The sequence below is a fragment of the Hemicordylus capensis genome, chromosome 1 (genome assembly GCF_027244095.1).
Source record: "Hemicordylus capensis ecotype Gifberg chromosome 1, rHemCap1.1.pri, whole genome shotgun sequence".
NCBI classification, from domain to species: domain Eukaryota; kingdom Metazoa; phylum Chordata; class Lepidosauria; order Squamata; family Cordylidae; genus Hemicordylus; species Hemicordylus capensis.
In genome coordinates, this window is record NC_069657.1 from 376,936,366 (window position 1) to 376,960,869 (window position 24,504).

A 24,504-nucleotide genomic window follows, 5' to 3' on the forward strand; every position below is an offset into this window, starting at 1 on the left:
ACATTTCTAAAGACAAGTTGCTAACCTGATCTCCATGACTAGAATGCAGTGAGATCTTTTTTCCTTTTGGTATCTGTATATAGTTTCCTACATCCTGTCTAACACATAACCATAAATTATCACTAGCATTAAACACTAAGCTTTTCCCTGGAGTATCAGAGGTGAAAGTTGACTCAGATGTACTAAGCCAGCCCAGGTTTTGTTAAGCTAAGTCACATGAAACGGAACAAAAAGGCTTTACTTCCTGGTATTCATATTCCTAAAGAACATGTTAGCTTTCATGCTTATAAAGTAATGCAAGCGTCCAGAGTATGATCCACATACAGTTCATGTTACAGTTGAATTGCAACTGAAATAGCAAGACACCAAAGACTTGGGGCGGGAGGGACAGAATGTGTCTAGCCAAGAGACTGGTAACCTCACTTTCAATAATTGTGCTAATTTTATTCCACATTTTGGAAACAGATTACAATAAAGCATAAAGGACCACTGTAATATCCTCAAGCATGTCTTCTATCCATCATGTTTCATGTCTTGGTTCACATGTGTGTAGGTGATTAACATAATTATAGTGTTCTTCCTGAAGTGAGGGTTGGTGTTTATTCTTTAGTATTGTCCCTCTGAAGTTTAATTGTATAGAAATTAAACAGAGCTTGAGATGTCCTGCTTCCAAATAAACTCTTCAGTGTAATGGTTGCCCAAACTACAGTTCTCAGCACAAGTATAAATAGCCAGTATTCCCCAGTCAATACTTTCTTCAAGGCTGTCGACTTTTAGGTGATTCAGGAGTTGTGGCATGACCTTACAAACATAAGACAGAACCGTTAAATCCATATAGAGAAAGCTCAGTTGTCTGACTGCATATATATTCTTCAGAATCCTAACATTAAGCTGTGTATGACTAACACTAAAAAGTTTCAACCATACACTTCAAGCAATAGGTACAGGGTTTAATTTTTTTTAATTTAATTTAATATAGCCACTTTAACTTTTGCCAAAGTTGCAGAAATTAGCTGTACTACGTAGTTGTCTGAGCATTCCTTATGTCAGGACAAATGCCTACGGTTACAATCCAATACATGGTTATACTTAATTGTCAGATTTACTTCTGACTAAAAATGCAGAGGATTGAGCTGCAAGTTGATTGCTTAGGTTTCCAAAGACCTTTAAGATCTAAAGAGCTATGCAACTAATTCTACCCCTAAAGAGGCTCTTAAGTTTCTCAAACAATAGCCCTGCTCCCCCAAATGTTATAAGGACAACTATAGCAACCTTGGCAACTGCATTGGGTGGGGTGGGGTATCCTCTTGAGGGAAAACTGTTCAAGTCCCACTAGGCTAGTAACAAGTCCTGGATCCCAGAACCAGTTTCTTGCACTGGAATATTCTGTGCTCTTAGCTACACCCTCTAATGTAATAGACACAAGAAATGTAACTTAAATATGCCTTATTTTGAAACATATTAACCAATTGCATTGATTATTCCAATGTATTGGTTTGCAATTAATAGTTTTTATACAATTAATCCCTTGCCGACTGCGTGAGGGGGGTCAGAAACCATGATCACAAAAACACCAAAAAATAAAGGGGGAAATGCAAAAAAAAAAAAAAAGCCCCTTAATATTGCCAAGAGTCATCCAGAGGAATTAGTAGATTGAACCTCTGGAATTTTTTGACCCCTGCCCCAAATCACTCAAAGGCGTTTTAAATCACAAGGAGTGGGCAAGGGTCAGCAAAAGGAATGAGTGGATTGAACCTCTGAACCCTCCGAAATAGCTAATCCTTCCCCCATCGCTAAAAAAACCCTTATCCAACTGCAGATACTTAGGGTGCAATTGGCGAGACCGGACACAATTTCCCAGTCACGGATCCTCAAAACTGCAGTTGGCGAGGGATGACTGCCGTTTAAAACCTTCTGGCATGAAGCCCACAACTAACTTCCAAATTTTCTAAAAGCACAGGCTAGGAGTTACTGGACAAGATAGCTTTTCTTAATGTAAAGTTGTGCTGTCGAGTTGGTGGCACCCACAGAGCCCTGTGATTTTCTTTGGTAGAATACAGGAGGGGTTTACCATTGCCATCTCCCCTGCAGTATGAGATGATGCCTTTCAGCATCTTCCTATATCGCTGCTGCCTGATATAGATGTTTCCCATAGTCTGGGAAACACACGAGCAGGGATTCAAACCAGCAACCTCTTATTCCCTAGGCAACTTACTTCCCTGCTGTGCCATTAGGTGACTGCTTTCTTGATTAGACTGAAAAAATATATCTATGCTGTTTCATTAGTAGAGTCAGGTACTCAGTTTGACAAACAGAAGTATAGATCATTCAGTTTTCTGGTAATGACAGAGTTGGCATATTCTGAATTCTGGAGCTACAATGACTCCTTCAGTAAGAATCCCCACCAAAAACATAGTGGGTTGGATGTAGTTTTTGCTCTGCTCCCAGAGCAAAAACTTTAGTTCCAGCTCAATGTCATTCAGAAGTCTGGAAAGAGCTGGTCTTGTGATAGCAAGCTTTACTTGTCCCTTAGCTAAGCAGGGTCCATCCTGGTTGCATATGAATGGGAGACTTGATGTGTGAGCATTGTAAGATACTTGGGATGGAGCCATTCTGGGAAGAGCAGAAGGTTCCAAGCTCCCTCCCTGGCATCTCCAAGATAGGGCTGAAAGAGATTCCTGCCTGCAACCTTGGAGAAGCCGCTGCCAGTCTGTGTAGTCAATACTGAGCTAGATGGACCAATGGTCTGACTTGGTATATGGCAACTTCCTATGTTCTTCCCCACCTCTTTTTAAAAAAAATGTAGAAGAGAAGCCTTCGGACTGTATTATCGCCTTCTATCAAACAGGTTACTCTTAACACAATTTCCACATCTTTTAAAATCAGGTTATTTTTAGACATTCACTGAAGTTCAACACAAATAAAATTTTGATTTAATATTTGGGAAAGGGAGCTGCTAGTACACCTTAATTAAGTTTAGTCCATCTGTGTTCATGTTAACAGGAAGGTGCATGTTCTCCAAATCACTCAATCTCCTAGAAATAATATTGAGTTTTAAAGGGGTATTTCTAGTGCCAATGCTGTATTAATTACATTCACATTCAAAAAGGTATTAGCCAAAAAAAGTGGTGCCACTTGTGAAAGCAAGTTAGTTTATTGGTTAAAATGTAGCTCTGCCCTTCAATTCTCATGCACACAATTTAAAAAATAAATAAATCAATTTTACATACCTGGAATTCAAATACTCTTTTACTACCACATGGACAGTTTGGGATCTCTGTCTCTTGAGGAACATTTTCCCCTGAAATCCAGATGGGACCCTCTCCATCTCTGCAGTATCTGATTATCTGAAATTCAACAAATCAGGGAACAGGAGATTAAACTAAGTTAACTGCATTTCAGCTCCACTGAAATCAGTGTCCAACATACAGACTAAATATACACTGACGCACCAGTGGTTTGTTGCACCAGGGGCAATTCTCTTATAGTGGAGGAGTATATCCAGATATGGGTTGCTCCTCCCACTTGCTCCCAGGACAGGAACAATCAGAACTTGAACTTTAGCTTTCACAGATATGGAGAAGTTCCCCTTGAGCCCCAATTCTGGCCCTGTCTTGTTCCAAGAGCTGGATAGTCACAGTATTATTATTTTTACATTTATATCCCGCTCTTCCGCCAAGGAGCCCAGAGCGGTGTACTACATACTTGAGTTTGCCTTTAACAACAACCCTCTGAAGTAGGTTAGGCTGAGAGAGAAGTGACTGGCCCAGAGTCACCCTGCTAGTTTCATGGCTGAATGGGGATTGGAACTCAGGTCTCCCCGGTCCTTGTCCAGCACTCTAGCCACTACACCACGCTGGCTCCTGTACAGCACTCTACTGGTGTCTAATGTCTTATTCCTCCCCTTGCCTACTGTAGAATAGACAGAATGGGAAGGGAGGACAATCAGATCACTAAGAGCCTCTTAATCCATATATCTTTGACCACACCCATAGTGGCAAGGGAAGGGATGCAGGAGAAAGAAAGCAGCCCTCTCTAATGAACTGTCCTTCCCCACAATGGGGAAAGTGCAAGGTGGAAGTGGAGATGACGCCAGCAGCAAAGGAGAGGCGGGAGACAAAGGTGACAGCACACACCTCACCTCCCCACCCCCACCCCCGGCTGATTGGGGTACAAACTTAAGCCTAGCAAATGCTGGCAGCCTCTTTGCCCCACAGGAACCAGGTGCTATTAGGGATTCACAGCAGCCTGTGGCCCACACCCACAAGCAGCATGCATACAACCCAGAGAAGGTAAGCTGCACAAGGCTCAAAAGGGAGAGGGAGGCAGCTTGCATCAGAGCCCCACACAACACAGCTCCAAATGGGCGGTGGCATCATCTCTAATAGTACCTGTGCCTGGCTCAAAAGGATGGTGGCATAGATAGATAGGGATGTAGAGGGTCTGATGTTTGTGTGGTGCCCCACCGTACAAGGCCGCTGATACCTCACAATGGGGCAGGCTGATTTTAGGCAAAAAGCCTCACTGACACACACCTACACCACAGAGGTGCAATCAACCAAAGAAAAAGGCAAAAGAAATCTCCCTGTCCCCCCATTCCTCCAGTGCACAAATCCACTGTGAAGGGTGGGGGGGAGGAGGATTCACTGCATTGTGAATTGAATCACCACTTGAATAAAGGGGCTGATTTGATTGCAGATTAAATCACCCCTAATTTGCACTGATCAATTCACTAGCTTTTCGTTTAGTGGATGCCATTTTGTCTCCGTACTTTTCAAATGCTAATTGGTCTCCTGGCACTGGCTTCCAATTGGCTTGAGATCTCCTTGCTTCTTGGTTGGCTAGTTGTCTTTCGAATCAACTGTGGCCCCATTGGTTGGGGGGAGGCCAAAGGAGGGAGTTTCAAAATGTATATATAAGGGGCTGCTTGGGGGCAGAGAGAGCCATGGCTTTTGTGCCTCAGGAGAGGAGAGAACTCCTCTAGAGACAGAGAGAGACTGGTCTGGGCCTGCCTGGCCCAGCAGTGAGAATTTAACCTTTTAATTGCAGTGCCTGGCAAGTGCCAACTGCTTTATTCCCCCCCCCCCCGCCACACACACACACACACACACACTTGTTTCCAGCAGCACCAGTGCCTTTAACTGGGTGCTGCTTGGAATTTTATTATAATCTTACTTATAGCCAGCTCCACACCCAGTGACAAAGCCTGCTGCTTTGTTTGGGGTGTGTGTGTGTTAATTTTTCAGCCTTCTATGTGCACCACAGTGCTATAAGTAGTGCTGTGTGTGGCACAGAGCATACATATACCATCCCTGACACCACACCCCCTTAAAGGTGCTTCTTCTCCACCCCAACCCACCACCATCAGGGCTAAGGATTAAAAATGGTAAAGCCCTAAGATGTCTGGGAGGGTGCGAAGCTATGATGAGAGGGACCTACTTTGAGTTGGCTGCAGGCTCACCTATCCGGTGGAGCCTCACCATGCAGTACAGCCGCCTATGGAGCCGGAGGTGAAAATCTTACCACCAAGCAAGATGCTATTCTTCCTGTGGCAGCAGCGAAGGTGTCGATGGCTGCTAGACGAGCCAGATTGCACTAGCCATCCTCCCCAACCCCATGCGCGGTGCAAACCCCCATCCGGGACTGAGGAGGAGCAGGAGAAAGTCATTCCTGTTGTTCCTGGACCTCAGCCCCAGATGGAGGGTGGTGGTGGTGGTGCGGCCCCCAGAATGATTCAGCAGCCCCAGTACCACCACCAAAATGGTCTTGGACTGATAGCAGCATGGTGTGGGACCACTTGAGCTCTGCCCTGCTGACCCACAACATGCTGTCTGCAGCAACTGCAGGACACGGGTCAGCAGGGGTGAGGACCCCAAACATCTGGGAACAACAAGGATGCTGCAGCATCTGTGATAGCATCACCCAAGAGTCCCTACTCCTGTTGGCAGCCATAGGCCTGGCGTTTCCTCTGCTAGTGGCAGCAAGGCACATGCTCCTGCTCTCAAGCAAGGGAAGTTGCCTACACAGTGGGTGCAACCAATGGGCAAGCAGTCTGGGTCACCCAGAGCCTCATCTCATCACCCAGGCCACTGGGGAGATGGTCGCTTTGGACAACCAGCAATTCCAGGTGTTGGAGAACGCCGGCTTTTGCCAGCTGCTCTAACTGCTTGCCCCTGACTACCAAATCCCCTCACGCACCACCTTCAGCGGTGTGTGTATGTGGGGGAGGTGCCCTCCCTGTACCGGGTGTGCAGGGAGGCCATGTTTGGGCAGAGATCCAGTTGGCAGGGACTAGAGACAGGGCCTTTTCAGTTGTGGCCCCTCAGCTTTGGAACGCCATCTCTGAAGAGCTTCGCCATGAATTGCCAGGTGGAGGAAAGGTTGACTGGGCAGACAAACCTTTGCTGGGAGGTTGTGGTGTCAGACAATTCTGCCAACATCACTAAGGCAGGTGAGCAGGGTCAGTTTGTGTCCATCCGTTGTATGGCGCACACGCTGAACCTAGTCATAAGGGATGTGCTTGGTTCTTCTGGGGCTGCAGCCAGGCGAGACATCCCTGCTGAAGAAACTGAGTGCCAGTCTGTTGCTGCCACGGCTGCTCTTGTGGAGAAGTGCTGCAAGACAGCAGCTTACTTCCACCGGAGCAAGAAGGCTAGGCAGATGCTCAAGGAGAGGCAGCTTTTGCTGGGCCTACCTGAACACCTGATCCCTGAGGATGTTCTGAGCGGGTAGAACTCCACCTTTCTCTTGCTGTAGCACCTGTAGGACCAAGAGCTGGCCATCCATGCCCTGGCAGGGAGCTGTAGCTTGGAAGCTTACGACCTTTCCAAAGCAGACTGGGCGCCTGCTTTCTGAGGTTTTCTTGTCACTCAAGCCATTCTATGTTGCCACAATCAGCTTGTGTGCCGAGACAGCAACAGCGAGCCAGGCTTTGCACCAGCCGCTCTTCTCCTCAAGAAGACGATGGGTGAACTCCAGACCACACTGACCACTGAGGAAAGAATCGCCTTGGCAGGTCAGCTGAAGACTGGAGTGATGGATCGTCCCATGACAACCTTGCGTTCATCAGCAGCACATGTTTTGTCCTACCTATGTGACTCAAGAAGGAAAGGCGAAGCGGGCACCCCTGACCAGCTGCAAAGGTGGAGGGACCTCCTGATTGCAGAGGTTAGGCAAGGAAAACAGGCTTGGGTGCAACCAGGAGGGTGGTACTGGAGTGCCTACTCCTAGTACGCATTCCACCCCTAGCAGCAGCACTACTATCACTGCCACTTCCAGGTCCAGCAGTGTGGTGTCCCTGGCAGGGCCAAGTGAGCGGCCGGCAGCCCCGCCTCTGCAATCCACCCAGTGGTTCATGGCGGGGTTTGTTGGCACCTTGCTGGGGGTACAGGAGGAGCCCACCGAGCCCTGCAGTAGTGCTCAGCAGTGTGGGAAACCGGTCCGGCGGGGTGGCAGCGTACCTCCAGGCCGCCCCTTCCACTCCTCGGACCGGAAGTAGCATGTGCTAATAGTCTTATATTTTGTCTAAAGAAATGGCAATGTTACCATTCAGTTACCCTTCGCTATAGCAAAGTTAAGTCCCACTAAATCTATTTCTATTAAGATCTCATTTGGGCCAAAAATCATGTATTTTATACATGTATTTTAGTGTCACAAAGGCCCAAAGTCCATACTGATGGTGAGTAGTTCAAAATCAAAACACCTCTCAAACAGTGTCAAAATTAGGCATTCATAGTATGTAATTACTATTAATCAGATTCAGCACCAATATTTTAAATCAGGCAAAGGAGAATGTCAAAAGTGCAGATTAAAAACCTGTTCTGGTTCCAAAGAAATTCTCTCCTTGAATTTTTGAAAAATCTTGTCTTCCTGGGTTTCATGTTTTGCCATTTTCTCCAACAATTTCTCATCCAGGGATTCAGATATTTCATCTAAAAAATAAACATAGATTTTACAGTTTTAAAACCAATATCAGTCAGTATGTCTTAACATGGGTCTATTGCTTCAGACACAGCTGAAATATGTAGGCACTAGGTACTGTAATGAAACTTGATCTATAGAAAGCTTGAGAAGTAAGCAACAATAATCCATATTCAACTTGGCAGGTTGCAATAAGGTGCTGCCTTTTTAAAGTCTATTGAATTAGCCAGCTCTATTAGAAATAATTAGCTTTTTTAAATGTAAGAGCATAAAAGATAAGTCAAGCTGAAGACAACTAGTTTAAAGAAAGTGTGTACATTTTGTACAGGAAGCTTATGTGCACATACATACATGATCCTTATGAATTTTCTTAAATTATCATAGGACCAGTTGTCAGTCTATCAGACCCTACTGCATTAAAAAAAATGCGAGTTTTATAATGGCTAATCAAGATCACATCAGTATCTTGTGCTCACAAAACCATACCCTGCCTTTGTCAATTAAATAGATACCTCAACTTTTATTCATCAAAATATGCCACTCCTCTGGCCATTGTACTGTGCGCCATTTTCAAATGTTCTTCAAAGGCAGTCCCATCCAGAGCAAATTGCACTAATCAAGTTTGGATGTCTCCAAGGCTTCTGTTACTAGGACTAGATCTGGTTTCTCCAGGAAGGATCACAGCTGTCACACAAGCTGAAACTGCACGAAAGCGCTCTGGCCACTACTTGTGCCTAGGAACATGGTTGGGTCAAAGAGCACCCTCGGAGTACAACTCTGTCCCTAACAGATCAAATGCCCCAAACCTGGTTCAGCTATCTTATTAAGCAGCAACATCTTTTCCTTGTCTGGATTAAGACTTCTTAGTCTTCTTCATCCAGCCTATTACAGTCTACAGACACTAGTTAAGGGTATTTATTGCCTCCTTAGGATCAGATGGGAAACAAGGTAGAGCTGGGCATCACTTACATATTGTTGGCACCATAATCCAAATCTATCAACAACCCCTCCCATCAATTTCATATAGATATTAAACAGTACATGGGACAAGATAGAACCTTGAGATGAAAGAGCAGTTCTCTAGTACTACCTTCTGAAATTAGTACAATATTATGCCACTCATTCTCAAACCAGCCTTGGTCCAGGAGAATATCATGGTTGGCGCCAGTACTGAAAACCACTGAGAGTTCCATCAGAACCAAAAAGGACTCACTCCCAGCTAGCTCTCAAGACAGTTTCAACCCCAAAGCCAGGTCAACCAATATCGCAAGTGATTCGTTTCATCCAAGACCAGGAGTTGAGACACCACTACATTTTTGAGCATCTTGCTCCCAAAAGGGAGACTGGAAAGTGGCCAATAACTATCCAGGGCAGAGGAATCCAGAAAAGGCATCTTCAGCAAAGATCTCACTTTGTTCAGCCTAGATGGTACTTTACCCTACTGAAGTGAAGCATTTCCCCTGTAGCCAGTCCCCCACTGACAGCTTTAATCAAGGCTCAAAAGCAAGTGTTGCAAACCTCCAAGATAATGCTCCAAGCTGAACTAGATGAAACATAGCTATAACAATAGGACAAGTAGTTGCACTGGTATGATTCAGTGGTGCAGGCAACACTGCAAAATAACCACATCACTTTTTCAACTCCCATTTTCAGAACCAACTTGCCTGCCTCAAGCAGGCAGGAGCTGAGATGCAGTTAATGATTTATTTTTAATGCATCTTAATCACAAATTGGGGGTGAAGGGCACCAAAAAAACTAACAGCCAGTCTGGGAAAGTAAAAGCTGAAACACATGATCAAGAAGATCAGAGAGTTTGATAGCTCCCATTTTAAAGAGGAACTGTCACCAAGCTCCACCATCTGGAATCTGCCTGAGAGATAGGAGCGGAACCACTGCAAACCAGTGCCTCCTATCCCCAATTCCCCCAGGCGATCCAGAAGGATACCATGGTCGATGATCTCAAATGCTACCGAGAGATCCAAAAGAACCAACAGAGTCACACTCCCTCTGTCGATTCCCTGGTAAAGGTCATCCATCAGGCCGATCAAGGCAGACTCAATCCCATAGCCCACTCTAAAGCCAGTTAAGGTCTAGATGGGATCTAAAACCAGTTTAGGTCTATTATCAGCCAAATGGGTCTAGATAATAGGTTTCCTCCAAAACTGCCTGGAGCTAGTTAGCCAATCACTAACCAATCACCTTGCCCAACCATGGGACATTGGAGACTGGCCTATAACTATCCATCACTGAGGGATCTAGGGAAGGCTTCTTAAGAAGTTGTCTAATCCTTGCCTCCTTCAAACAAGGAGGCATCCTACCCTCCCTCAGAAATGAGTTAATGATATTAACAAGGCCATCTCCAACAATCTCCCTGCTAGATAAAAGCAGCCAAGTCGGGCAAGGATCCAGAGAGCAAGTAGTAGGCCACACTGCCCCAAGCAGCTTGTCCACATCATCAGGCATCACAGATTGAAACTGATCCAATCTAATACAACAATAGGCAGTCCAAGTCGGCCCAAATACAGGAGATTTTGTCCACAAAGAACCCATTAAAAGCATCACAACAGAACAAAGTCCCTGGGGATTGGTTTGAATAGGAAGAAGCCTGAATCAAATGCCTCACAACCCGGGACAGCTCTGCTGGACTCGAACCCGCAGAAGCAATGCACACAGACCAGAATTGTGTTTGTGCCTCATGCACCGTCTCCACATAAACCTTCAAGTGGGCTCTATGCTGTGTCCTGTCACATTCAAGCCGGGTTCTCGTGCACTTGCGCTCCAGTCGCCTGCCTTGCTGCTTCAGACCCCATAACTCCAAGGGGCCACTTTTAAATCAGATTGGAAGGGACGCTTAGGAGCAATTGTGTCTACTGCCCTGGTGAGTTCCCTATTCCAGGTTCCCCCCAGGGCATCGACAGAATCACTTACAGGACCAACATCAAAACCCTCCAAGGCTTTTTGGAATCCTACTGGATCCAGCAGCCATTTCAGGCGGACCATCTTAATAGGTCCTCCACCCCTGCAGGACTAGGCTGTGGCTATGAAACCAACCTTAACCAGGTAGTGGTCCGTCCATGACAATGGAGAAACCACAGGATCCCGCACGCACGAAACACCCCCCTGATCTGAACAAAATACCAAATCAAGTGTGTGGCCAGCAACATGAGTTGGTCCTGAAACTAGTTGGGATAGGCCCATAGTTGTCATGGCTGCTATGAACTCCTGAGCCGCACCAGACAAGCCAGTCCCAAAGTGGATATTTAAGTCCCACAGCACCAAGAGCCTGGGGGACTCCAACACCAACTCCGCAACCAGCTCCGTCACCTCAGTTAGGGAGTCAGTTGGGCAGCGGTGTGAACGGTACACCAACAGAATCCCCAATCTATCCCTAGTTGCCAGCCTCAGAAAGACACACTCAGTGTAAGTCAACTGTTGCACGGGGGCCCTGGTAAGGGAAATGGTATCCTTATGGACCACAGCCACTCGACACACACACACACCCGCCCACATCCCCTAGCCTGCTCCACAACAGAGTAGCCTGGTGGAAGAAGCTGGGCCCAAACTGGGCCACTAGCCTCCCGCATCCAGGTCTCAGTTATACAAGCCAGGTCGTCTCCCTCATCCATGATCAAGTCATGGATGATTTCAGTCTTGTTCTGAACCAAGCTGGTATTGCAAAGGAACAAGGCTAGGTTCTGCGGGAAGTTGGAACTGCTCCCCGAGGCCAGAGAGCTGACAGGGCAGCTGGAAGTTGAAACAGTTACTAAATTACTGGTTTCCCTTCTCCTGTAACAGCCAGCATTATGGGAGTTGAAATCCAACAACATCTGGTGACCCAACGCTGAAAATCCCTGCTCTAGAATAGATGCAGAGCTAGCACTTCCTCTGATTAGTTGCCTCGGTGCCATTAGAAGCATATGTTGCCACAGGTGCTTCACCCTTGGATGCACACATTATTAAGGGCTACTGCTCACCCAATAGGCAAATACCTAGATGAGATGGGCCAGTGTAGTGGAGTGGTTAGAGTGCTGGACCAGGACAGGGGAGAACCGAGTTCAAATCGCCATTCAGCTATGAAAGTCACTGGGTGACTCTGGGCCAGTCATGTCTCTCACATGCTAATCTACCTCACAGGGTTCTTGTGAGGATAAACATAAAACCATGTATACCACTCTGGGCTCCTTAGAGGAAGAGTGGGATAGAAGTGTAAAAAAGAAAAAAATATTTTCACCAACTGAAACCACATCTGATTTCTATTGAGCTCTAAATCATCAAGGCTTGCATAGTAAATTAGAACAGCAGAACACAAACAATAGGATTAAGACTTTTCAAATTACTTTTTACTTAAAGGTCATACTAACATTAAGATTTTCCTGTATATACAAGTGTATGTAACAACGTTATGAAGATAAATGTATCGAAATCACAATTCCACCAGGGTTCCCCCGGCCACCTACCGCTATTATTTTCAGCAGTATCCTATAGCAGCGATGCACCACTCAAATGCCCCAGTAGGCCAGAACCAACCATGACTTGGTATGCAGGGGCCAAGGTCAATTTTCAGCACATTTATTATTACATTAAAATTAATATAAGCAATTATTAGGTACTTGTGGTTCTTCCGCCTCCACATCAAGGACCCACAACTTTAAGCAAGCATAGGGGTCAGAAAATAGGTCCTGTCCCTGCTCAGTCAGTGGGGCACCTGGAGGGCATGCCAGCCCTGAACAAATGCAAAGTCCTTTTCTCTCCCTAGATCACTTTTGCTGCGATCCTAGGCATCGGTACTTGAGAATAAGCCTCACTAGATACACTGTGGGGCACGTGTACCAAGTTCCAAACAAACATGCCTAGGATGGTGCTGGAAGGCAGTTTCCAGAGAGGACAGAGGATGGTCCCACACGGAGAAGAGGGAACTGTCCAAAAGAGTGAGCCTCGGCTTTTCTGGGGCACATTCTGCCTGTACCCACCTGATGCTACTGCTGCCACTGTTCCAGCCCACTCCATCCATTGCTACTACAGCTGCTCAAGCAGCAGCAATGGGCTCAGCTTGTTGGTCCATCACTGCCATGTGCATCTCATCTGGTTCTAAACAGCCAAGTGCACTGAGCTGCTATTGCTTGTTAGTGGGATAATCCAAAAGCTCTTTACAACTTCTGCTGCTGCTGCAGAATATTCCTACCTTGGAGCCAGCAAAAGCGTCCCCGTGGCCCTGATCCAGCCCGTGGGCCTTAGGTTGTGCAAACCTGTGCTATAGGCATACAGCATTTTAAAATACTATGCAAATATTTCAATATGCAAAACGAAGTAGGTTTATTCTAAAATACCTCTTGGAGCATTGAAACTTATTCTTACTTGTAATATCTGCAGATGTCAGTTCTTCATTTTTGTCTATATCTTCCTGTTTTGTTTTACTGGCATTTGAGTCTATTTCTTCAGGCTCTATTACAATTTCATACTCGGGGAAAATAAATTTATGGTCAGGAATTGCAACGTTCGTTTGAGCTACAAAACAAAAATCCAAATGCTTTTTGTTATTTTTTTGGTATTAGTCTTTTGTATTGTATATTAACCAATTTTAAAATTATTTCTTGAAGGTAGATATAGAATGAAATAGTGAAGAAAAAATATGCACAACACAGTATAAAGGATTTAATTTAGTTTTGTTTTAAAACAAACTTAATTTTAAATGAGCCAATAGTCTTCTAAAATTTGAAATTTTTTAAAAATGTAATTTTAAATGTGGTTTTAGCTTGCCAAGTAGATAGTAACTGGAGGACTCTGAGCTTAATCTGGTTCTTTGACCTTCCCAGTTGCATATTCATCCTTTTCCACCCCACCTTTCCTCTATGCTTCTTGATACTGCTATGAGGAACTGGAGAGAAAGAAATTAAACAGAAATATATATTGGTTTCTATCCCTGCTAATCAGAGAAAAAGCTTAAGAGGACAGTCAGAAGATGATAGAAACAACAGGACCACCACATCTTGCTCACTCAAATGCTTCCATTCCCTACAAACTATTTCATACAGTTCAGAGAATAAGGCGGAAAGTGGTGGTGGTGACTGACCTTGCTAGCAAACCATGGGGGGCGGGAGGGTATCTTCCATCTCCTCCAAATAGAACCAAGGTGGTAGAATAGTTAGAGAGTGTCAAACTCAGTCATATAGCTCACCAGATGGCCAATCTGCCTCACTGAGTTGTGAGAATATAGTAGGGGTTGGGAGAGGGAAAGAATGACCTTGTATGCCACCCTGACCGCCTTGGAGGAAAGGCAGGATGCAAAATTCTTTTTTGTCAATATAACAACAACAACAACAAATATCCTGCTGAAAAAAATGGCTGCTGAAACACATAAGCATATCGTTGCAACAATAGCACTATTCACATGTTTTTGTACGAGTACAGTGCATACAGATACAGAGCTGTACACAGGGCATCCTCCAAGTGCCCCTGCCAAATGAAGTAAGGCGGGTGGCTACTAGGGAGAGGGACCTTTTGGTGGTTGCAACCCACTTATAGAACAGCCTCCCCAGTGAGGTTCAACTGGCTTCATCACTTTGTTCTTTTAGACGCCAGGGAAAGACCTTTTTGTTCACTCAGGCCTTGGTTTCATTTTTAACTGATTCCCACTGGTATGTTTCCCAGACTATGGGAAATACCTATACCGGGCAGCAGCAATATAGGAAGGTGCTGAAAAGCATCTCATACTGCGTGGGAGATGGCAATGGTAAATCCCTCTTGTAGTCTATCAAAGAAAACCACAGGGCTCTGTGGTCACCAGAAGTCAACACCGATTCAACGGCACAATTTTATCTTTAACCTCAGCAGAGCCAACAGCTTAATTTTAAATCACTTTCAGTGGAAATAAGCTGTTTCAGGAAATAAGCCAACCAACATAAACCCAAGTGCTATAGATTAATTTTTAAGGTGTCTCTTGAAGTTTCGTTTTGGAACACTCTTGTAGAAATTCATGTAGTTTTCTGAAGATCCAAGACTACTTACCAGACTCTGTGCATGATACTTTGTGTCCTGCTCTCCAGTCCATAGCCTGGTGGTCTTTACTACAGTAGTGAGCTTTGTGACATCTGGAGCATCTTTTAGAACCCAAACACCCACAGACTCTGCACAGATGAGCTCCACATTTAAGCTGCAAATTCACACATGTCTCCTCTTCTACAGGTGGATCTTCAGGTGGGGGGTCATAAGAGTAAGTGTCATTCTTCCTTGGTAACTGATTTCTAAAAACTTGAAAGAGAAGGAATACAAAAATAAATGCTCAGCTATCTGAAACATAATATGACATATAATTTCATCTTTCATATTACATTTTTATTCTGCCTGTCTACTGAAGAGGAAAAAGCAGAGGGCCCCAACAGCCTAACCGATTTATTGTGACAATAGCTTTCTTGGACTAGGGACACTACATCCAACACCATGAAGTGGTATCCTCAGTTTGCCAGTACACATGGGTACCTGGGAAGGAATGTAAACAGCAGGGTCAAAAGGCCACAAAATACAAGGAGTATAGGGATAAAAGCTATCACAATCCGCCAATCACAATCCACCAAATTAAAACAACATTTCATGCATTTTAGGATCATCCATGAGAGCTTCCGTCATCCTAAATTTGCTAGGCTTGAAGGTATCAGATGACTGACGCAAGACATACTAACTAGGGAGTAACAACAACAACAACAACAACAACAACAGGCCTTGCAGAATATATCAAGGACAGTGAAGAAGATGCACTTCAAATGGTCAATAATGAGAAACTATTCAACACCAATGAAAGAAAGCAGGCCTACAAGAAAGAACAAGTCAAGAACTGAGCAGAAAAATGGAAAAATACGCCACTGCATGGTCAATATTTGCACAATATAAGTGGAAAATCAGACATCACCAAGACCTGGCAATGGCTTAAGAATGGCAACTTGAAAAAAGAAACAGAGGTTTTAATACCGGCTACACAAGAACAGGCACTAAGAACAAATGCAATAAGAGCAAAAGTTGAAAAGTCAACTACAAACAGCAAGTTTTGTAAAGAAGCAGATGAAACAGTGGACCACCTAATCAGCTGTTGTAAAAAGATCACACAGACTGACTACAAACAAAGGCATGACAAGGTAGCAGGGATGATACACTGGAACATCTGCAAAAAATACAAGCTACCTGTAGCCAAAAATTGGTGGGACCATAAAATGGAAGAAGTTGTTGAAAATGATGATGCAAAAATATTATGGGACGTCCGACTACAAACAGACAAACATCTGCCACACAATACACCAGATATAACTGTAGTCGAGAAAAAAGAAAAACAAGTTAAAATAATCGACATAGCAATACCAGGGGATAGCAGAATAGAAGAAAAAGAAATAGAAAAGATCACAAAATACAAAGATCTACAAATTGAAATTGAAAGGCTGTGGCAGAAAAAGACCAAAATAATCCCAGTGGTAATTGGCACCCTGGGTGCAGTTCCAAAAGACCTTGAAGGGCACCTCAACACCATAGGGGTCACAGAAATCACCATCAGCCAATTACAAAAAGCAACTTTACTGGGAACAGCCTATATTCTGTGATGATATTTATACCAACAGCAACAACATTGATAATAAAATTTAGCCATCCCAGGTCCTTGGGAAGGACTCGATGTCTGGATAAAAGAAACCAGTCAATAACACAGTCTGACTGTATAAACAACAATAACAAACAATAATAATGGGACATCTACTTCCATTAAGAAGTCACCGGCGAGTCCCCGTCGCTTTCTAGTCCTCACCTCTCAGGCAGCCCGGGGCGGAGCCGACCGAGCGATAGCAGGAGGGCCGGCGGCAACCAAAGAGGAAGAGGCTTCTGTGAAAAGCCTCCGGCCGGCCTTCGATGGGCGCGTAGAGCTGAAGCAGGAAGGCGCACGGCTGCTCGCAAGCGCCGCACCGCAGCTCCGAAGGGCCCGGCAAGCCGGCCTCGCCCAGCCAAGCGGGCCTCCCCCCGACTTTGCAAGGGAACTGGTCGCTGCGCAGCCGCCAAGCAGCAGCCACCGCCTCCACGAAGCCCAGCTCGACCGGCCGCCGCGAGCTCATTTTCCTGCCGAGCAGCCCCGGCACGCGCCCAGCAGAGCGGCGGAAAACAGCGCGAGAAGAGAAGAGGTTCGAAGGGAGAAAGTGGAGTCGCCGCCGCCGCCGCGCTTCAGGACTCCAGCGGAAAAACAGCGCCGCTGGTGGATCGGCGGTGTATGGGGCTGCTCTTTGCGTGGCGAGGTTATTAATTCGATCTCTTCCCGCTCCACAGTCACGTCACCAAGCCACCCACCGGAAATTCACGGTTCAAAACAGTTCCCGCAAACAAAGCACCGAACTCCGTCTCTCCGCCCGTCTTGTAGCGCTCTGCAAAGTCGTGATCCACCTGCGTCTTTGCACAGTCAGCCCCCGCCTGCCCCCCGGCCATGAAGGGACTTCTCCCAGCCCCAAACTGACATGCAGCCAGTTGGCGCTCACGTCCCGTAAAGCTTGACAACCCCTATTATCCAGCCGCGGAAGCTGCTCTATCGCGCCGTCGAAGAGCCTAGTGGCCGAAGAGAGCTCTTGTTGCGCAGGCGCAGCCTCTGCGTGGGTCTTCTTCCTCCCTGCCTGCCGCTCGGGCTCTCGCTGCTGCTCCGCGGTAGTCATCATGGCGCTGCTGCTGGGCGAGCTGGTGGCGGCGGCTGCGGCTCCTGCCGGCGGCGGCGGCGGCGGGGGGAGCCGCTTGAGGCGGCAGCTGGAGTCGAGCAGCTACGCGGCCGAGGAGTACGTGAAGGTGCTGTCGCAGCAGTCGGACGGCGACCGGGACCTGCAGGAGCACCGGCAGCGCATCCAGGCGCTGAGCGAGGAGACGGCGCAGAGCCTCAAGCGCAACGTCTACCAGAACTACCGGCAGTTCATCGAGACGGCCCGCGAGATCAGCTACCTGGAGAGCGAGATGTACCAGCTGAGCCACATCCTCACCGAGCAGAAGGGCATCCTGGAGACCGTCACCCAGGCCCTCCAGCTGCAGCTGCAGCAGCAGCAGGCCGGCGCCGCCGCCGCCGATGAGCCGGCCCTGCTGGGGGGCGCCCGCGGCCGGGCTGCCGCCGCCGCCGCCACCGCCGACCCCTTCCTGCTGCCCCTCTCGGCCAGGGACGCCGCCGCCGCCGCCCAGGAGGAGGGCGGCCAGCGGAGCCTCACCACGCTGCTGGAGAAGGTGGAGGGCTGCCGCGACCTGCTGCCCGAGAGCCCCGGCAAGTACCTGGTCTACAACGGGGACCTGGTGGAGTACGACGCCGACCACATGGGGCAGGTGCAGCGGGTGCACGCCTTCCTGCTGAACGACTGCCTGCTGGTGGCCGCCTGGCTGCCCAACCGGCGGGGCGCCTACCGCTACGACGCCCTCTACCCGCTCGACGGGCTGGCCGTGGTCAACGTGAAGGACAACCCGCCCATGAAGGACATGTTCAAGCTGCTCATGTTCCCCGAGAGCCGCATCTTCCAGGCCGAGAACGCCAAGATCAAGAAGGAGTGGCTGGAAGTGCTGGAGGAGACCAAGCGCGGCAGCCGCCTGCTCAGCGAGAAGCGGCGGCTGCGGGAGCAGGAGCAGGCGCCCCCCGCCGCGCCCCCTCTTCCTCGGGCGGCGGCGGAGGCGGCGGCGGCCCGCAATCCTTTCGAGGAGGAGGAGGAGGAGGAGCCCGCCGGCCCGGAGGCGGCTGGAGGGGTGGAGGTGGACCTCTCCCTCGAGTGGATCCAGGAGCTCCCCGAAGACCTGGACGTCTGCATCGCTCAGAGGGACTTCGAAGGGGCCGTGGACTTGCTGGCGAAGCTGAACGAGTATCTGGCCGAGCAGCCGGCGACTGCGCCCGTCAAGGAGCTGCGCGCCAAGGTGGAGGGCCGCGTCCGGCAGCTCACCGAGGTGCTGGTGTTCGAGCTGAGCCCCGATCGGTCCCTTCGCGGCGGGCCCAGAGCCACCCGCCGGGCGGTGTCTCAGCTCATTCGCCTGGGCCAGTCGACCAAGGCGTGCGAGCTGTTCCTGCGCAACCGGGAAGCCGCCGTGCGCACAGCCACCCGCCAGCTGCGCATCGAGGGCGCCACTCTGCTGTACATCCACAAGCTCTGCCACGTCTTCTTCACCAGCCTGCTGGAGACGGCCCGCGAGTTTGAGACGGACTTTGCGGGCCACAGTGGCTGCTACTCCGCCTTCGTGGTCTGGGCCCGGACGGCGCTGCAGATGTTCGTCGATGCCTTCAGCAAGCAGGTCTTTGACAGCAAGGAGAGCTTGTCTACTGCTGCCGAGTGTGTAAAGGTGAGAGGAAGCCCGGACTTCAAAGGAGGGGAAGGGGACGGTTCAAAGCTTGCTTCACATGCTCAAACAGGCTCCAGTCTTTCCAGGACACTGCAGCACTTGAACCAGGGATCTGATGCAGTCACCACCTCTGGCAGAAGATCCTGTGCTGTCAGAAAAGAGCAGCCTAGATACCCTTGCGGTGTCTGCACAGCATGATGGGATCTAGATCAGGGATTCTCAACGTTGGGTCCCAGATGTTATTGGACTTCAACTCCCATAATTCCCAGCTACAGTGGCCTTTGGCTGGGGATTATGGGAGTTGAAGTCCAATAACATCTTGGGACTCAATGTTGAGAATCCCTGATCTAGATGACCTGCTGGTTTAGTGACATTAGATTAGTAAGTTTAGTGACATTAGATTAGTCACAACTGATAAAACTGGCATCAGCTTATTACATATCATATGGAAACAGTACTGCCTACTAGGGATATGCATGGAACCAGGCGGTGGTGGTTCAGGGGTGGCAGGGTGCTGCTTTAAGAGCATGGGAACTTAGGTGCACTTACCTCTCCCCGCTCTTCCCTGCCGGTGCTCCTTTTTTCTAAAGTTCACCGGGGTGGCGGCATACCTCCCTTCTGCCCCGTTGCCCCCATTTACCGGATACTGGAAGTATCCAACACGCCTCAGTCAGATGCTTCCGGTTGTATCTGGTAAATGGGGCGCTGGCAGGAAAAGAGTGGAGGGAGGGGTAAGTGCACCCTCCCCTGTTCTTAAAGCAGCACACACACACACCCGCCATCGAACCGGCGGAACCAGCTGCCTTTCAAACCAGTTCGGAGGCCCATAAAGGGCCTCAAAACCAGTTCTGTGCACAGCTCTGCTACCGTCTTTTCTCATCACTCTTTTTTAGCTCTGTCCCCAAATCAGAGAAAGTTTGCCACTTGGGTGCTTTCCTGAGTATAGTTGCTGTTCATGCCAGGCAAGAAGACAAGTGGCAAATTGCAAGTTGCCAAAAAGATTTTTTTTTTAAGCCAAAGAAATAGATTCCATAACTTCGTTAAGTAAGGACAAAATGGCTGTGGGGAGTAGACTTAAACTGCTGATAGAACAAGACATTTCTAAAATTATTGAAGCCTTGTAGTCAGTGTTTTGTGTTTGTCTTGTTTAACTTGTTTAATTGTTCCTACTGTTCATACTGGTATGCAATTATCCACCTTTTGGGTGTTACGATGCCTCTCTGTTGTGCAAGAGCCTAACAGTGTAGTGTGATTAATAATGCAACTTGTTCTTGAAGGTGGCAAAGGAGCACTGCAAGCAGCTTAGCGAGATTGGTCTGGACCTGACCTTCATCATTCATGCCCTGCTAGTGAAGGATATCAAAGGTGCTTTGCAAAGCTACAAGGATATCATCATTGAGGCCACGAAGCATCGCAACTCTGAGGAGATGTGGAGGAGAATGAACCTGATGACCCCAGAAGCTCTAGGCAGACTTAGAGAGGAGATGAGGAGCTGTGGTGTGACCACTTTTGAGCAGTACACGGGCGATGACTGTTGGGTGAATCTCAGCTACACTGTGGTGGCCTTCACCAAACAGACGATGGCCTTTTTGGAGGAAGCTCTCAAACTGTACTTCCCAGAGCTCCATATGGTCCTGCTGGAAAGCCTAGTAGAGATCATCCTTGTGGCTGTCCAGCATGTTGATTACAGCTTACGGTGCGAACAGGACCCTGAGAAGAAAGCATTCATCCGGCAGAATGCATCTTTCCTGTATGAAACTGTCCTTCCTGTCGTGGAGAAGAGGTTTGAGGAAGGCGTTGGAAAGCCAGCAAAGCAACTGCAAGAGCTGAGGAATGCTTCAAGACTCATGCGTGTTAATCCTGAAAGTACCACCTCTGTGGTGTGAAATCCCTTGGTTCTTTTCATACATCTTTGATAGCAACACACACCATTAACACTCTTTTTTAAGGGATCGTGGCCAAATTGATTTGACTTGAATCAAATAATTTGATTTGAGTGATTAGACCTCTAATCGAATCACCGAGGACCATCTTGAGGATGCTTACGAGATTCGAGGTTGCATCGAATCACCCTTGATTCAAGCTCAAACTGATTCGTTGATTCAAGCCTCCATTCCCCCCCACCCCCCAGCGACTTCCATTTTGTCCCTCCAAGCTTTTGCCATCACTGCCGGGTGAATTTTTAGGAATTATGTGCGGATTCTTGATTGTGAAATGACTTCTTCATAAGAATTCCCTATGAAGAAGTTATTTCACAACTGAGAATCCACAACACATAAATATTCACCCCTTTGCCCGATTCTTTTGGGGGGTTGGGTGGCAGTTGGCACCCATGGGGCCCCACCACCCAACCTGCTTTGGTGTCCCCTAGCTCTTAAAAATTAGGCTGAATCTATTCCACTTTGAATCAAATCTATTCAAATATGAATCGAATTGACACAGATTTGAGCTCAAATCAAATCAGGCTGATTCGATTTGAACTAGAATCAAATTGCAAAAATCAATTTGTGCACATCCCTACTTGCTTCAGCTAATTATGCCCTGCAAGTAACTTGGAGGGCAAAGAAAAAGGGAGAAAAATGAAAGCAAGTACTGTAGTTGGGAAGCCACATACAGCAGACCGTTATTGTAACGGTCTGGTTGTGGCATTCTAAGTTCAGGAGATTGCTTGGGGACAAAAGCTAATGTAATATTTAAATATGATAAAGAATACCTTTAACAAGTATTAGTTGGTTTTGCAGAAATAGAAATAATGGGATATACCCAGTGGTTCTATTGCAGGGTTTCTCGACATGTGGGTCCCCAGATGTTATTGGACTTCAACTCCCATAATCCCCAGCCCCAGTGGCCTTTGGTTGGGAATTATGGGAGTTGAAGTCCAATTACATCTGGGGACCCACACGTTGAGAAACCCTGTTCTATTGTACTGAATATCAGAACAAGCGTGGCAGATGTTTAATGTCAGATAGCTCTGGCTCCCCCTGCTCATTTACCCTGCTAACTGTGCAAAGAGGCGCATTTTAAAGTGGTGGATGTCTTCTATTAAGCAGGGGGAGATCAACTGTCCCTATCCGACCTAACACAGCATCCTTTCAGTGGCTGTTGCTAGTGTCTGCCTTATGTTTCTCTTTAGATTATGAGCCCTTTTGGGACAGGGAGCCACCATGTATGTGCGTTTTGAGAACTTTTGAAAAGCAGTATATAAATGGAAATAGTAGTAGCTACTTGGAGGCTTTGTTGCAATTTTACCACAGCAAAGTTTGAAATCCTATATATAAAACAGCACTGAACTCCGAGAGGTGCTGTGTCAGAAATTGCAGAAGACTTGGTGGCTGCACATACAGTTCTCTTAGCACTGGTTGCAGCCCAAAGATGTGTGCATTTGTTGAAGGAAGCGTATATAACCTCAAAATTATTTGCTTGACAACTCTGAAGCGGAGGGTAGTTTTACGTGCTGCCTAGTCAGCCTGATAAAGGGACTCCAGGAGTTGATTTCAAGATGTGCAAAATGACCAATTTATAATCAAGCGGTGAAGGGTGCAACTGGGGCGGAGATGTGATCTTTTATAACTAGCAAGCAGCTTTGGGAGTAGAGCCACACATGGGATGAAGGAGTGAAAACCTAAAAGCACTGTAACTGAGGCCTAACCACACCAGCCTTATCTTCAGCTCTGCACACAGTTGTGACTGTGTACAATATGGGTAAAGAATTTTTTTTCTTTTAAAAGTAGCTTGGGCTCTGTCTTCAAGCCTCATCTTGCTTACTAGAGGGGGAAATTCTTACCAAACTGCAATACTATGATTCCCTCATTGGCTTGTACCAGAATTAATGACACCAAAAACATATTCAAATTAGCTGTTAAAGGAGCCTTATGGCCAATGTTCTTCAACAAGCTATAAAATGAAATGCGTGTTTCATTTGCTGAAAGGCCATTTATTCATTTACTTAATTACAACTGTGTAAGTAGATATTATACTTTTATAGCATACCTTTCAATATTATGGAAATCTGTTGCCCCTGGACATGAGGGATATAAGCTTCATCTTTGAAACAGCTGTTTTCTGAAAATGTACTCTGAAAGATAGAACCTAGTTGTCCCAGAACAAGGAGATGGGAAATCTTTCTTCCCCAAATTTGAGAAATATTTGGTCCAAACAGCTGCTTTGTGTGCTGTGTATTACCACCATAGGGCAAATTGAATCTTGTAAAAGGAGGACTAATCTTGTCTCTTGCTGGCAGTGGCTGGAAGGCTACCATGATCACAAGAGTAGCTTTCATCTTTATTTGCTCTCCAAAGGAAAATGCTTTAGAACAGGTGTAGGCAACCTTGGCTCTCTAGCTGTTGCTGAACTACAACTCCCATCATCCCCAGCTGCAATTTATTGTGAGTTGTAGTTCAGCAACAGCTGGAGAGACAAGGTTGTCTACCCCTGCTTTAGAGGATAGGGAATCACTGGCACAGACACTGATGGAATATGAGCATTTACTCTAAAGGAGACTGGGTAGAATTGGGACTACAAATTCAGCCGCCTCGTTATACCTGTCATTTAACTAATGGACAAGATCCTCATCTGATGTTCACCCAGTTTCTTGAGATGAACCCCCAACATATTGTGTATAGAGTGGTTTGGGGTATCTGAACACCACTAAATAGTGTTGGTGTTTTGTAATTTATTATTTTGTTATGCCTGAGAATGTATGGAGGACAAATTCTGTATGAATGAGAACAATGATATATCCTTAGACTTGCAGTCTTTGTATGTTAACACAAATTTACTACCACAAGTAACTATGGATTAAAATAATCCTTGAAACTTTTTAAAAGACACTTTTGTTTTCTTAAGTCTGTGCATGTAAGGACAATGAGTTTTAAGCTTTTGGTTTTAATCAGATGCAGTGATATTTTACTGGCACAGTTGTGCCAGTATATTGAAGATGAATCTTTTCAACATTCTGCCATCATGAGCCCTGAATATTGTATTGCTTGTAAAGTCAAAAGTATCCAGCCAAAATGTCTGAAACTGTGCACACATCAACTAGGGGACAAGGGATACCACTCCATTGCAAAATGACTGGGATATAGCAGTTTAGGTTTTTTACTCCTAAAAAGAGGTTTCAAATTTTGGTGACCATTTTTCACCACATTATATGTATTTATATATTTTAAATGTCTTTTTAGCATTCCCCCAAAATTCATGTCCATACAGGACAGGGGCCTTTTGCTGATTTGAAAAACATCAATTACCAACTGCCTGCCTGCCTGCCTGCCCTCT

At 46.7% G+C, this 24,504-nt stretch overlaps 2 protein-coding genes across 4 annotated transcripts; one reads left to right on the forward strand and one right to left on the reverse strand.

The window, feature by feature from the left end:
* Window positions 1–419: 419 nt before the first annotated feature.
* On the reverse strand, window positions 420–17,369 carry PDCD2 (programmed cell death 2). 2 transcript variants are annotated; one of them, XM_053297841.1, is made up of 6 exons: window positions 16,703–17,142; window positions 14,926–15,168; window positions 13,276–13,425; window positions 7,816–7,931; window positions 3,231–3,347; window positions 420–801 (listed from the first exon to the last, which is right to left on the reverse strand). In XM_053297841.1, the coding sequence occupies exons 1-6, from the start codon at window positions 17,001–17,003 to the stop codon at window positions 643–645; spliced, it is 1,086 nt and encodes a 361-aa protein (XP_053153816.1). In that variant the 5' UTR covers window positions 17,004–17,142; the 3' UTR covers window positions 420–642. The 2 variants fall into 2 exon arrangements, with proteins under 2 accessions (XP_053153816.1, XP_053153826.1); XM_053297851.1 differs by lacking the exon at window positions 13,276–13,425 and having other exon boundaries at window positions 16,703–17,369.
* Window positions 17,370–17,463: 94 nt separating this feature from the next.
* LOC128345608 (exocyst complex component 8-like) lies at window positions 17,464–24,057 on the forward strand. Of its 2 annotated transcripts, XR_008316543.1 has the most exons (3): window positions 17,464–19,230; window positions 20,508–23,546; window positions 23,651–24,057. XR_008316543.1 is itself a non-coding variant. In XM_053297830.1 (2 exons), exons 1-2 carry the CDS (start codon window positions 17,590–17,592, stop codon window positions 21,114–21,116), a joined length of 2,250 nt encoding a protein of 749 aa, XP_053153805.1. In that variant the 5' UTR covers window positions 17,464–17,589; the 3' UTR covers window positions 21,117–24,057. The 2 variants fall into 2 exon arrangements, 1 of the variants encoding a protein (XP_053153805.1); XM_053297830.1 differs by having other exon boundaries at window positions 20,508–24,057.
* The last annotated feature ends 447 nt before the right edge of the window (window positions 24,058–24,504 follow it).